This window comes from Bufo bufo, chromosome 6, assembly GCF_905171765.1.
Source record: "Bufo bufo chromosome 6, aBufBuf1.1, whole genome shotgun sequence".
NCBI lineage: Eukaryota > Metazoa > Chordata > Amphibia > Anura > Bufonidae > Bufo > Bufo bufo.
Window position 1 is genome coordinate 395,501,596 of NC_053394.1, and position 12,600 is coordinate 395,514,195.

The 12,600-nt window shown below is 41.7% G+C and overlaps 1 protein-coding gene across 1 annotated transcript; it reads right to left on the reverse strand.

Moving 5' to 3' along the window:
* Window positions 1-903: 903 nt before the first annotated feature.
* Window positions 904-2,812, reverse strand: LOC121005758 (oocyte zinc finger protein XlCOF7.1-like; the record flags this gene model as incomplete). Its single annotated transcript, XM_040438525.1, has 2 exons — window positions 904-2,775; window positions 2,811-2,812. Coding segments are annotated over 2 exons (1,287 nt in total), but the record flags the coding sequence as incomplete, so codon positions are not given.
* Between the last annotated feature and the right edge of the window lie 9,788 nt (window positions 2,813-12,600).

The following is a 12,600-nucleotide window of genomic DNA, read 5'->3' on the forward strand; positions in this document are numbered from 1 at the left end:
TTTTTATTTATAAAAAAATACCAAATTTACCAAGAATTTGGAAAAATGCGCAATTTTCAAAATGTCAATTTCTCTGTTTTTAAAACAGATAGTGATACCTCTTAAAATAGTTATTAATTTACATTTCCCATATTTCTACTTCATGTTTGGATCATTTTGTAAATGACATTTTCTTTTTTTGGGACATTAGAAGGCTTAGAAGTTTAGAAGCAAATCTTAAAATTTTTAAGAAAATTTCCAAAACCCAATTTTTTAAGGACCAGTTCAGTTCTGAAGTCACTTTGTGGGGCTTACATAATAGAAACTACCCATAAATGGCCCAATTTTAGAAACTACACCCCTCAAGGTATTCAAAACTGATTTTACAAAACTTTGTTAAACCTTTAGGTGTTCCACAAGAATTAAAGGAAAATGTAGATGAAATTTCAGAATTTCACTTTTTTGGCAGATTTTCCATTTTAATCCATTTTTTTCTGGTAACAAAGCAAGGGTTAACAGCTAAACAAAACTCTATATTTATTACCCTGATTCTGTAGTTTACAGAAACACCCAATTTGTGATTGTAAACTGCTGTACGGGCACACGGCAGAGTGTAAAAGGAAAAGAGTGCGATTTGGTTTTTGGAGGGCAGATTTCACTGGAATAATTTTAAGTTGCCGTGTCACATTTGAAGACCCAATGATGCACCCCTAGAGTAGAAACTCTAAAAAAGTGACCCCATTTTGGAAACTACGGGATAAGGTGGCAGTTTTGTTGGTACTATTTTAGGGTACATATGATTTTTGGTTGCTCTATATTACACTATTTGTGAGGTAAGGTTTTGCAAGTTCCGAATAAGTGAAATCTAAATAACAGTAAAGATCAGGCTCAGCAGACATAGGAAGAGTTTAGGTTACTCTGCAAACTACATAATAGTGGATTGCCATCCCATATATCATAAGCCGTGAAGAGACACATGTGCAGAATAGACAGAGGTTCACAGAGAGCCTGCAAGTAGAACGTAAGCCTGTACCTCACAGTAGAGGACAGCCCAACCGATAATTCATTTCCAGGTGATCCCCCAACTCCAGTCACAACACCTCAGTGGGGACACAGTGAGTGAAAACTAAAAACTATAGTGTAAAAGAATCAAGTAATCATACATTTTAACAAATACTGACATTCGAGGCCTTTATTACATATATGAAATACGTCAAACATCTACAATCTAGCATTTAGCATCTCCAGGACCTTCTGTAGTGAATGGAGCCGATTACTGAAGTGCTGCTCGAATAGGAGAAAGTGGTGCAATAACCATCCCCATCCTCTACATAGTGAGCAGATCTTTGTACTTCCAGCACAAACCTTTGGGCTAAAGCTACTGCAGAATAGCCCTGCAGCTACCTCTGGTAACTCAAAGCAAGGTGCTGTTTTATCTCTCTGTAAAAAGGAGTATCTGATGGAATAAAGCCAACGACACTGACTACCATAAAAACACGTAAGGGTGGTAACTAACTGGCTAAGAATGAAGATGGCTTCTCTCCCGTGTGAGTAGTTTGATGTGCAACAAGACCTGATTTCTGCGTAAAACATTTCCCACATTCTGAACATGAAAATGGCCTCTCTCCTGAGTGAACTCTCTGATGTACAACAAGAGCTCCTTTCTGCTTAAAACATTTCCCACATTCTGAACAAGAAAATGGCCTCTCTCCTGAGTGAACTCTCTGATGTACAACAAGAGCTCCTTTCTGCTTAAAACATTTCTCACATTCCGAACATGAAAATAGCTTCTCCTCTGTGTGATCCCTCTGATGTATAACAAGAGATGTTTTCTCAATAAAACATTTCCCACATTCAGAACATGAAAATGGCTTCTCCTCTGTGTGATTTCTCTGATGTAGATTAAGACGCGATTTAGTGCTATAACATTTCCCACATTCTAAACATGAAAATGGCTTCTCCCCAGTATGAATTTTCTGATGTGTAACAAGAACGGATTTACGGTTAAAACATTTACCACATTCAGAACATGAAAATGGTTTCTCTCCTGTGTGAATTCTCTGATGTAGATTAAGACGTGTTTTAGTGCTATAACATTTCCCACATTCTGAACATGAAAATGGCTTCTCTCCTGTGTGAAGTTTCTGATGTCCAACAAGAACAAATTTATGCTTAAAACATTTTCCACATTCCGAACATGAAAATGGCTTCTCTGCTTTGTGAATTTTCTGATGTATATTAAGACGTGATTTATCGTTAAAACATTTCCCGCATTCTGGACATGAAAATGGCTTCTCTCCTGTGTGAATTCTCTTATGTTTACGAAGAGATGAATTACAGTGAAAACATTTCCCACATTCGGAACATGAAAATGGTTTCTCTCCTGTGTGAATTCTCTGATGTTTAAGAAGAGATGAATTATGGTGAAAACATTTACCACATTCTGAACATGATAATGGCTTCTTTTCAGTGTGAATTCTCTTATGGACATCAAGAGCTGATTTGCGGTCAAAACATTTCGCACATTCTGAACAAGAAAATGGTTTCTCTCCTGTGTGACTTCTTTGATGTGCAACAAGAATGTATTTCTGGTTAAAACATTTCCCACATTCCGAACATGAAAATGGCTTCACTCCTGTGTGAATTCTCTGATGGCTATCAAGAGCTGATTTGCGGTCAAAACATTTCCCACATTCTGAGCAAGAAAATCGCTTCTCCCCAGTGTGAATTCTCTGATGTACAAAAAAACTTGATTTCTGCTTAAAACATTTCCCACATTCCGAACATGAAAATGGCCTCTCTCCTGTGTGAATTCTCTGATGGGTTTCAAGAGTTGCTTTAAGGTTAAAACATTTCCCACATTCTGAACATGAAAATGGCTTCTCCCCTGTGTGATTTCTCTGATGTACAACAAGAGCTGGTTTCTTCTTAAAACATTTACCACATTCTAGACATGAAAATGGCCTCTCTTTTACTTGAGCTGTTTCATGTTTAACACCATTTCTGTAACTTTTATTCTGTGTTACATTCTGTGATGAATCATAAGATTGGACCTGTTTTAAAGGATCAAATGATACATTTTTTGTGTGATTGGATGAAGATATATCTTGGATATTGGCATTCTCTTCAAATGTAACTCGTGTGATACCACAATCATCTGAAGATACCAGCTGTTTCTCTATGTTCCAACAGTTATCTGTCAAGAATAAAAAACACAATAGTTATCTCCCATCAGTGTCTCTTTCGCAGTGGAATTCTCCCTTAGTGCCCTGTTAACAGTACTGATGCACCCTTAGTGCCCCCATGCAGTAGTTATGCTGCCTTTGTGCCCCTACACAGTAGTTATGCCCCCTTAGTGCCTGTACACAATAATAATGCCCCCTTACTGCCCCTTACTATAATGGTGCCTCTTATTGACCCCACACAGTAGTTATGCCCCCTTTGTGCACCTCCTGCAGTAGTGCTGTCCCATAGTGTCCCCATATACAGTAGTGCAGCTCATGTACTGTGAATAAAATTAATAAAGTAATACATAGCACAGTATTTTTTTTCTAGCAGTAGGTATTGTGTGAAGACGTCATCTCTCCTGCTGAGCTGAGGAGAGTACACAGACCAGAGGATTTTTTTGGGTCTGTGCGCTCTTCCACTCAGCCCAGCAGGTGCAATGAGATTAGTGTATTACACCTGCTGCTGGGGAGAGTGCAGGGCGGGGAATGAGGCCTGGGCTATAATGGATGACAGATAAAGGAGCTGGACAGATAAAGGAGCTGGGAGGAAGATGAGTAGAAGGAAGCACAGTAAGCCATCATTGACCATTGCGGAGCTCCTCAATATGATTTAAATGGAGTCCATCTGGCAGTTACACACAGTAGCACTAGCCACTTTTCTAGCTGACACATGGTAACATAAATCACAGTTATACATTTAAGACGGAGGTAAATGGGTCTGTTATAGGCTACAAGACAAACCATTAAAGAATTTGATTGATGTAAAAAAATTGTACAGTACTTTGTTAAAAAAAAAAAAAATAGACATACATACAAGTGTGCAAAACACAACAAAAACAGTCTTTATACTCAGTGGTTGCTTGGTACAAGTCCTGGGGATAGGGAGAGAAATCTAAATACAACCCAATGTTGATTGGATCCTCAAATTGTGTAAACCAGTCAATATCCTCCCTCTTGATTGGCTGTGAGGCTGACTGCAAGGCATTATTGGCAAGCCTGCTGGCGAGGGTCCTGCACAGGGTCATGCGATCCTGTTTTTCCTGCCCTGTTCCCTCACCAGTGTACTGAATATGGTATGTAAAATTATGGTCGACATGTTGCAAAACTTTGGCTTCGTTTGAAAATAGATTTGAGGAAATTTGTAATGAATCCAGCTAGTTTAGAATTGATTTGCTCATCTTTATGTATAACTAATCTTGTGAAAGTCCAGTAACTGTGATGAACTTGGATAGAAGTCGTCCATTAAGGTCCAGAGAGCAATTATTAGCACATCCAGGATGCTTCAGATGCTTGAGGAATCCCAACACATTACAGGTGAGCTAATACTGACCCTCTGGAGCAGTGTCTCCAAGGATTAAATATACACATTGTAACAGGCAATGGGTGTGGACTGTGTCACCGAACCAGTTTGACTTGAGGCTAAACATAAGGGCATTGTCCTGGTGGTTCCCTGGTATTCAACCTTTAACCCCTGTACAGGAATCTGGACTTTGCTGCAGGAAACCCACCAGGCTGCTATCTCCTGAAGTAGTCCTGGTGTCGAAGGCAGATGACAAACAGGGGTCAGAGACACCATTGCAATACAGTACAAGGTCAGGGCAAGCAGACAACAACATGTGTATTTCAGATTGCAATTTCAAAGTCAGGGCAGACAGAGTACATGCATCGTCCAGATGGCAATTCGAAGGTAAGTGCAGGCAGCAAGCAGCAGAATCAATAGTCAGGCAAGGTACAGTACACAGGTAGTCAGACAAGAGATCACAGCCCAGATAAACAGGGAGGCTGATCAGCACCTTAGTCAGCAGCTGGACAGGGAGCAAAAGGGAAGGATTAACTCCATCAGTGCTGCAAGGAAGTTCACTGAGTACTAGTCCCAATACACATAGGGAGTGGAGCAAAGCCCACAGGACAGCGGCATAGATGAGCTGCCAGCCTAACACTCGTTTCATTATTTTTGGATCTTTTACAAATAAAGGAATGGCAAGCACTTGATGTAAATCCAAAAAAAGAATTTATGGTGAGGACCATAAACTTTGTTCACTTGAGAGGGACAGAACTGAGATTCAGAGAGACAGGGTATGAACTGTGTCCTAGTTGCAGTAGTGACTGATGTTTGGGTCTGGGGTAAGGACATATCTGGTGGAAGATCCTCAGGTTTTGATCTGCAGTCACAGATTGGTGACAGTAGCGCTGATGCAGTAGTATTATAGTGGGGCAACTACAGTACCCTGAAAGATTATTAAAATTAGGGTTATTCACTTTAGAAAAAAGACGACTGAGGGGAGATCTAATTACTATGTCTAAATATATCAGGGGTCAGTACAGAGATCTATCCCATCATCTATTTATCCCCAGGACTGTGACTGTGACGAGGGGACATCCTCTGCGTCTGGAGGAAAGAAGGTTTGTACACAAAGATAGAAGAGGATTCTTTATGGTAAGAGCAGTGAGACTATGGAACTCTCTGCCTGAGGAGGTGGTGATGGTGAGTACAATAAAGGACTTCAAGAGGGGCCTGGATGTATTTCTGGAGGGTAATAATATTACAGGCTATAGCTACTAGAGAGGGGTCGTTGATCCAGGGAGTTATTCTGATTGCCTGATTGGAGTCAGAAGTATTTTTTCCCTAAAGTGAGGAAAATTGGCTTCAACCTCACAGGGTTTTTTTTTTTTTGCATTCCTCTGGATCAACTTGCAGGATAACAGGCCGAACTGGATGGTCAGATGTCTTTTTTCAAACTACTGTATGTTGTCACTATGTTACTATTAGTTGATATACGCCCCTTGAAAAAGCGGAGCGAAACGCGCGTCGGGGTGCGCTCTTTGCCGGTCCAGGGTCCGATCCTTCTTGTAGTCCTACTAACTTTAGGTAATATGTTTTAGTTATTACTATTTTAGTCATTACTATTACTGTTGTTTCCATTACTGCCTATGGGCTTTTCATTTGAGGTGCTTTGTATTTGGCCCTCATATTGGCTCATATTAGTGTAGTTTCTGTATACCTTGAGTAGGGTTCTCACATCTTATTGGGGGTTGTTCGAATATTGCCTGCCTTATGCGGCATTTATGTTTTTTGGAGTTTCCCCTGCATTGGGATCAGGTGTACTCTTTGTCCGGCAAATGAGCTGCTTGTCGCAGCACTAGCCTGCATTGCTGCTGCTAACATTATTTCTTCTTTATGTTTTTTGTAATGTCAATTACTCAATATAATTTGTGATTATTTTATGTGTGTCCCTTTAGTTCATTTGGTGCAGTTACAATTTTTTGTCACACATTTGATTCATCGCTTTGATGATTAAGTAGGTTGCACTATGTTACTATGTATGTTACCATATTTAACCGTGTACATGTGTGACGTGGAGCGAAATTTATCATAACGAATGTCTTCCTTTACCGATACAGTTGTTGTACACTACAGCCAACAGACAGTTGCGTGGGCCCTCCAAAGGAACGGGAAGTGGCAAAAATGTTGATTTAGCCGGTACAAGTAGCAGCAGCAGCAACAGGCCAGAGCTGCCACTGTAATCCAGCTGTACTGGAATGGTTAATTCGCTCTTCAACATCAACAGATACACATAGCCAGCAATTGGTGGGTTCTTCTGACACTACGCTTAGTTGGCATGGCCCAGAAACTGCCTCAATGCACTCAACCTGTCCTGAACCTGTCTCTTGCTTTTGCTGCTTGGTCTGTTAGCCAATTAATGATAGCTGCTGGCTCTGCTCTGTTTTTCAGCAACTAGGACCTTTGTGGGGACAGTAAGCAGTTACAGGCCAGCACAGACTTGGAGGAGAGGTCCTCTGCGGACTCCTTTAGACATGCAACTACGGATGATGGGAGCACATGTGGGAGCACATGTGAGAGGTCAAAGACAAGTGCAAGAGATAGGTGAAGATGACACAAGTGACTCTTAAACATATGTAGATGACGATGTATCCGATCACATGTGGGAGCTCAATGAAAAGGGGACATAGTCATCAACAGGGGGTTAGGGTGGAAGCGTGCCCGAGAGACAACAGAGTGGAAGCAGTGGGAGATCGAGAGCCAAACAAACACACTAGCAGTGCACGGGTTCATAAAAGAAGCAACAGGCAGGCATTACACGGTGGTGGAGGGAAAACACTGTACATGTGTAAAAACTGTGCCACTCGTTTAGAGTTATAGGCTTATGCAGCAACCGCTGCATCTCCCACTGGCCCGCACCCACTCTCCAGCAGCCAGGCCTCGTCAACGTCAGCAGAAGTTGTTCTTTCCATCAACTTCAATGTCACCTATTGCTCCTGATGCTTCATAAACGTGTACCTGGCCAAGTTGCTGGTACTACAGTCCCTCCCTTTCCATGTAGTTGACTATGAAGGAGGGTTTGGGTGTTAATGATGACTATCCTCATCTTTTGCTGGCTCTACTTCTTTGCATTCTCCATGACCGAGAAAAGTCAGCAAGATGTAGAGAAAGGAGGAGATGGATATTATCGGACAAAATAAATATAGTAGTCAACTACTGACTCCATGTGGCCCCTTTATGTAACTCTCATACAAAAGGGGCCTTTTTAGCAGGTCACAACAGAAATTTGCATATTGTGCTATGCACCTAACCAGCCAAACCCCATACCAGCAACAGCCCCTGTTTGATATATTATATGGTAGCTACTAGTTTTCAGGCTCCTGTCCCTTATGGCAATAATCCAGCGGCCATGTTTGATCCATCCACCATGTTCGGCACTCTGGTTTTAACCCTAATACATTTTTAAAGCAAAATACCATCCGGTTAATAGTATATATTTCTAAAGTTTTTGATTTTATACTTGGAATATGGAAATCATTAATTGTTTTAAGGGGATTCATATGTACAGTGTTAGAGCTCATGACCGTGAGCCAGCCATGCATGTGCTGCGGTCCGTATTTGCAGTCTACTAGTGTGTGTTTGTATAAGCGTGTGACTTTAAATTAGTTATTTCTGAATCAGGGACTTCAGTGGGGGACTACAATGAATCAGTTTCTTATTACTGCATTCTATTGTATTTTTCACTTTCGTTGTGTAATCCCCATTTAGTATGTGTTCCATTATTGACAGTGCAGTCCAGTGCACATCTTGTCTGATGCATGCAGTCCTGGAAAAGCCCTTCGAGGGTGTATATCATTGTTCAAAATATGAGCAAATTACCCGTTTGGAATTGCAAATTGAGTATCTAAACGGGCGAGTTTCAACACTGAGAGGCGTTAACAATTTGGAAAAGCGCTTGCTGCTCACTGAGCAAGCACTCTATGGGGTAGTTGAGGGGGAGGATGGTAGTGAGGAGGCTGTGGAAAGTGAGGTAGCTAGCTGGCTAACAGTTAGAAAGTGGGGTAGTGGGAAGAGTGCCAGGGAGGCTAGCCCTGATCTGTCACACCCCAACAAGTTTGCACGGTTGGCAGATGAGAGGGATGTCAGTTCAGGAACAGCACTGCTGCAGCCGGACACTTCCTCCTCCAATCAGGGGAATGTCAGCTCCGGTAAGCAGAGGACTAGGAGAGCAGGGCAGGCCAGACAGGTGCTGGTAGTGGGAGACTCTACTATTAGGGGTACAGAAAGGGCAATTTGGCACAAAGACTGTGATCGCCGAACAGTGTGTTGTCTTCCTGGCGCTAGAGTTCGACACATCGCGGATCGGGTTGACAGATTACTGGGAGGGGCTTGAGAAGATCCAGCGGTCATGGTCCATATCAGAACCAATGACAAAGTTAGAGGAAGGTGGAGAGTCCTTAATGATTTTAGGGATTTAGGTCAAAAGCTTAGGGCAAGGACCTCAAAGGTAGTGTTTTCCTAAATACTGCCTGTACCATGAGCCACATGAGAAAGGCAGCGGGAGATTAGGGAGGTTAACAAGTGACTCAAGAACTGGTGTAGGAAAGAGGGGTTTGGGTTCCTGGAGAACTGGGCCAACTTCTCTGTAAGCTACAGGCTCTATCGTAGGGATGGGCTGCCCCTCAATGGGGAAGGGGCAGCTGTGTTGGGGGGAAAGATAGCTAGAAGGCTGGAGGAGTGTTTAAACTAGGGACTGGGGGGGGGGGGGGGGGGAATTACGTTATAGGATGGGAAGATAGTGCAGATAGAGACCGGGGGCAAGGTAGTGGGACTGGGGGAGGAATGGAAGGAGGGACTAGAACAGTTCAGAAGGAAAGGTGTAGGGTAAAAAAGCCTGGCTAATAAAACTGGGGAACAGGATTTAGTGATGTGTGAGGAGGACTATGACATAGTGGGAATAACTGAGACATGGCTGGATGATAGCTATGACTGGGCAGTTAATGTACAAGGTTACAGTCTGTTTAGAAAGGATCTTTAAAACCGGAGAGGAGGAGGGATCTGTCTTTATGTAAAGTCCTGTCTAAAGCCCACAGTCCAAGAAGATATAAGTGAGGGGCATGAACATGTGGAGTCACTGTGGGTAGAAATACATGGAGGCAAAAATAATAATAAATTACTAATAGGAGTTTATTATAAACCACCTAATATACCAGAGTCCACAGAAAATCTACTACTAAACGAGATAGACGAGGCGGCAAATCATAATGAGGTGGAAAACTGAAAGTAGTACATCTCATAAAGGAAACAGGCAATAACCAAAGACAATAACCTTTCCAAACTGGTTCAGAACCCGACTAGAGGGACGTTCATACTGGACTTAGTATTAACCAATAGACCTGACAGAACAACAGATGTGCAGGTTGGGGGACACCTGGGAAATAGTGACCATAATGTAATACCCTTCCAATTATCGTACAAACAAGCGTTTCTACAGGGAGGAACAAAAATACCAAACTTCAAAAAAGCTAAATTTAGCCAACTAAGAGAGGCCATAAGCGTAACTAACTGGGACAAAGTCCTCAAAAATAAAAATACCGTCACAAAATGGGATATTTTTAAAAGCATCCTAAAATCTAATTGTGAGAGGTACATACTTTATAGGAATAAAGGGTTAAGGAACAAGAAGAAACCAATGTGGATAAATAGAACTGTAAAAAAAGCAATAAATGACAAAAATAAAGCATTTAAATCACTAAAACAGGAGGGGTGCCAGGAAGCACTGAAAAAGGAAAAAAATAGAATATATAAAAAACGAATAAAAGCCGCCAAACTAGAGACCGAGAAATTAATTGCCAAAGAGAGCAAAACTAACCCTAAAATGTTCTTCAATTATATAAATGTCAAAAAGGATAAATCTGAAGGTGTCAGCCCTCTACAGAGCAATGAGGGGGGAGTTGCAGAGAGCGACGAGGAGAAAGCAAAGCTATTTAATATTTTTCTTGTTCACTGTATTCACTGAGGAAAATAAACTGTCAGATGAAATGCAGAATGTAAAAGTAAATTCCCCATTAAAAGTGCCCTGTCTGACCCAGGAAGAAGTACAACAGCGACTTAAAAAGATTAAAATAGACAAATCGCCAGGACCAGATGGCAAACACCCCCATCAGTTTAACATCTGAAGTGGGTAAACTGTTTGAAGGTTTTCTAAAAGATGCTATCTTGGAGGATCTCAATGAAAACAAGCAAATGACATCATATCAGCATGGCTTCATGAGGGATTGGTCATGTCAAACTAATTTAATCAGTTTCTATGAGGAGGTAAGTTCTAGACTTCACAGTGGTGAATCAATGGATGTCGTATATCTGGACTTCTCCTAAGCATCTGACACTGTACCACATAAAAGGTTAGTATATAAAATGAGAATGCTCGGACTGGGAGAAAATGTCTGTATGTGGGTAAGTAACTGTCTCAGTGATAGAAAACAGAGGGTGGTTTGTATTGGTACACACTCAGATTGGGTCACTGTCACTAGTGGAGTACATCAGGGGTCAGTATTGAGCCCTATTCTCTTCAATATATTTATCAATGATCTTGTAGAAGGTTTGCACAGTAAAATATAAATTTTTGCAGATGACACTAAACTGTGTAAGGTAATTAACACTGAAGAGGACAGTATACTGCTACAGATGGATCTGGATAGATTAGAGGCTTGGGCAGAGAAGTGGCAGATGAGGTTTAACACTGACAAATGTAAGGTTATGCAAATGAGAAGGAATAATGCAAGTCACCGGTACATACTAAATGGTAAAACACTTGGTAACACTGACATGGAAAAGGACCTAGGAATTTTAATAAACAGCAAACTAAGCAGTAAAAACCAGTGTCAGGCAGCTGCTGCCAAGGCCAATAAGATAATGGGTTGCATCAAAATTGGCATAGATGCCCGTAATGAAAAACATAGTCCTGCCACTTTACAAATCACTAGTCAGACCACACATGGAGTACTGTGTACAGTTCTGGGCTCCTGTGAACAAGGCAGACATAGCAGAGCTAGAGAGGGTTCAGAGGAGGGCAACTAAAGTAATAACTGGAATGGGGCAACTACAGTACCCTGAAAGATTATCAACATTAGGGTTATTCACCTTAGAAAATCTTTCTAATAACTATGTATAAATATATCAGGGGTCAGTACAGAGATTTCTCCCATCTATTTATCCCCAGGACTGTGACTGTGACGAGGGGACATCCTCTGGGTCTGGAGGAAAGGTTTGTACACAAACATAGAAGAGGATTCTTTACGGTAAGAGCAGTGAGACTATGGAACTCTCTGCCTGAGGAGGTGGTGATGGTGAGTACAATAAAAGAATTCAAGAGGGGCCTGGATTAATTTCTGGAGTGTAATAATATTACAGGCTATAACTACTAGAGAGGGGTTGTTGATCCAGGGAGTTATTCTGATTCCCTTAAGTGGGGAAAATTGGCTTCTACCTCACAGTTTCTTTTTTGCGTTCCTCTGGATCAACTTGCAGGATAACAGGCCGAACTGGGTGGACAAATGTCTTTTTTCGGCCTTATATACTATGTTACTAAGATGGCAATGGAGGCTGCAGTGGTGTTCTATCCCTTCAGCGATGTGTCCTGCTTAATTCTTGGATACAAAGAAAGCTGGAGATGGGTCTGAAGACCACATGGGCAATACCATGAAAAAGCCTTTACAAAAGACTGCCACACCAGTCCCACACCTGGGATTATGGTGTGGGGTGGCATAATGTACAGTAGCCAGGCCCCGCTATTTCAGATACAGTTACAGCTTTGCTTTACATTGATTTGGTCGTGGTACAGTCATTCCTACAAAATGTCCCAGGAGCCGTTTTTCAACAGGACAGCACAAAGCCGCATGTTTCTCGTGCTCCTGTGAGGAGCCTGCATGGCCTAAATGTGCTACCATGTCCTGCAGTGTTTCAGGACTTGTCTCCCATTGGTCAGCAATAGCAAAGTTAAGTACCAGCAGCAGATCTTGATGATTTACTTCCCCAAATGCATTCAGCATGGCAGACAATCATTAGTAACCTCACGGATAGCATGCTAAGGCATGTAAGTGAATGTATTTA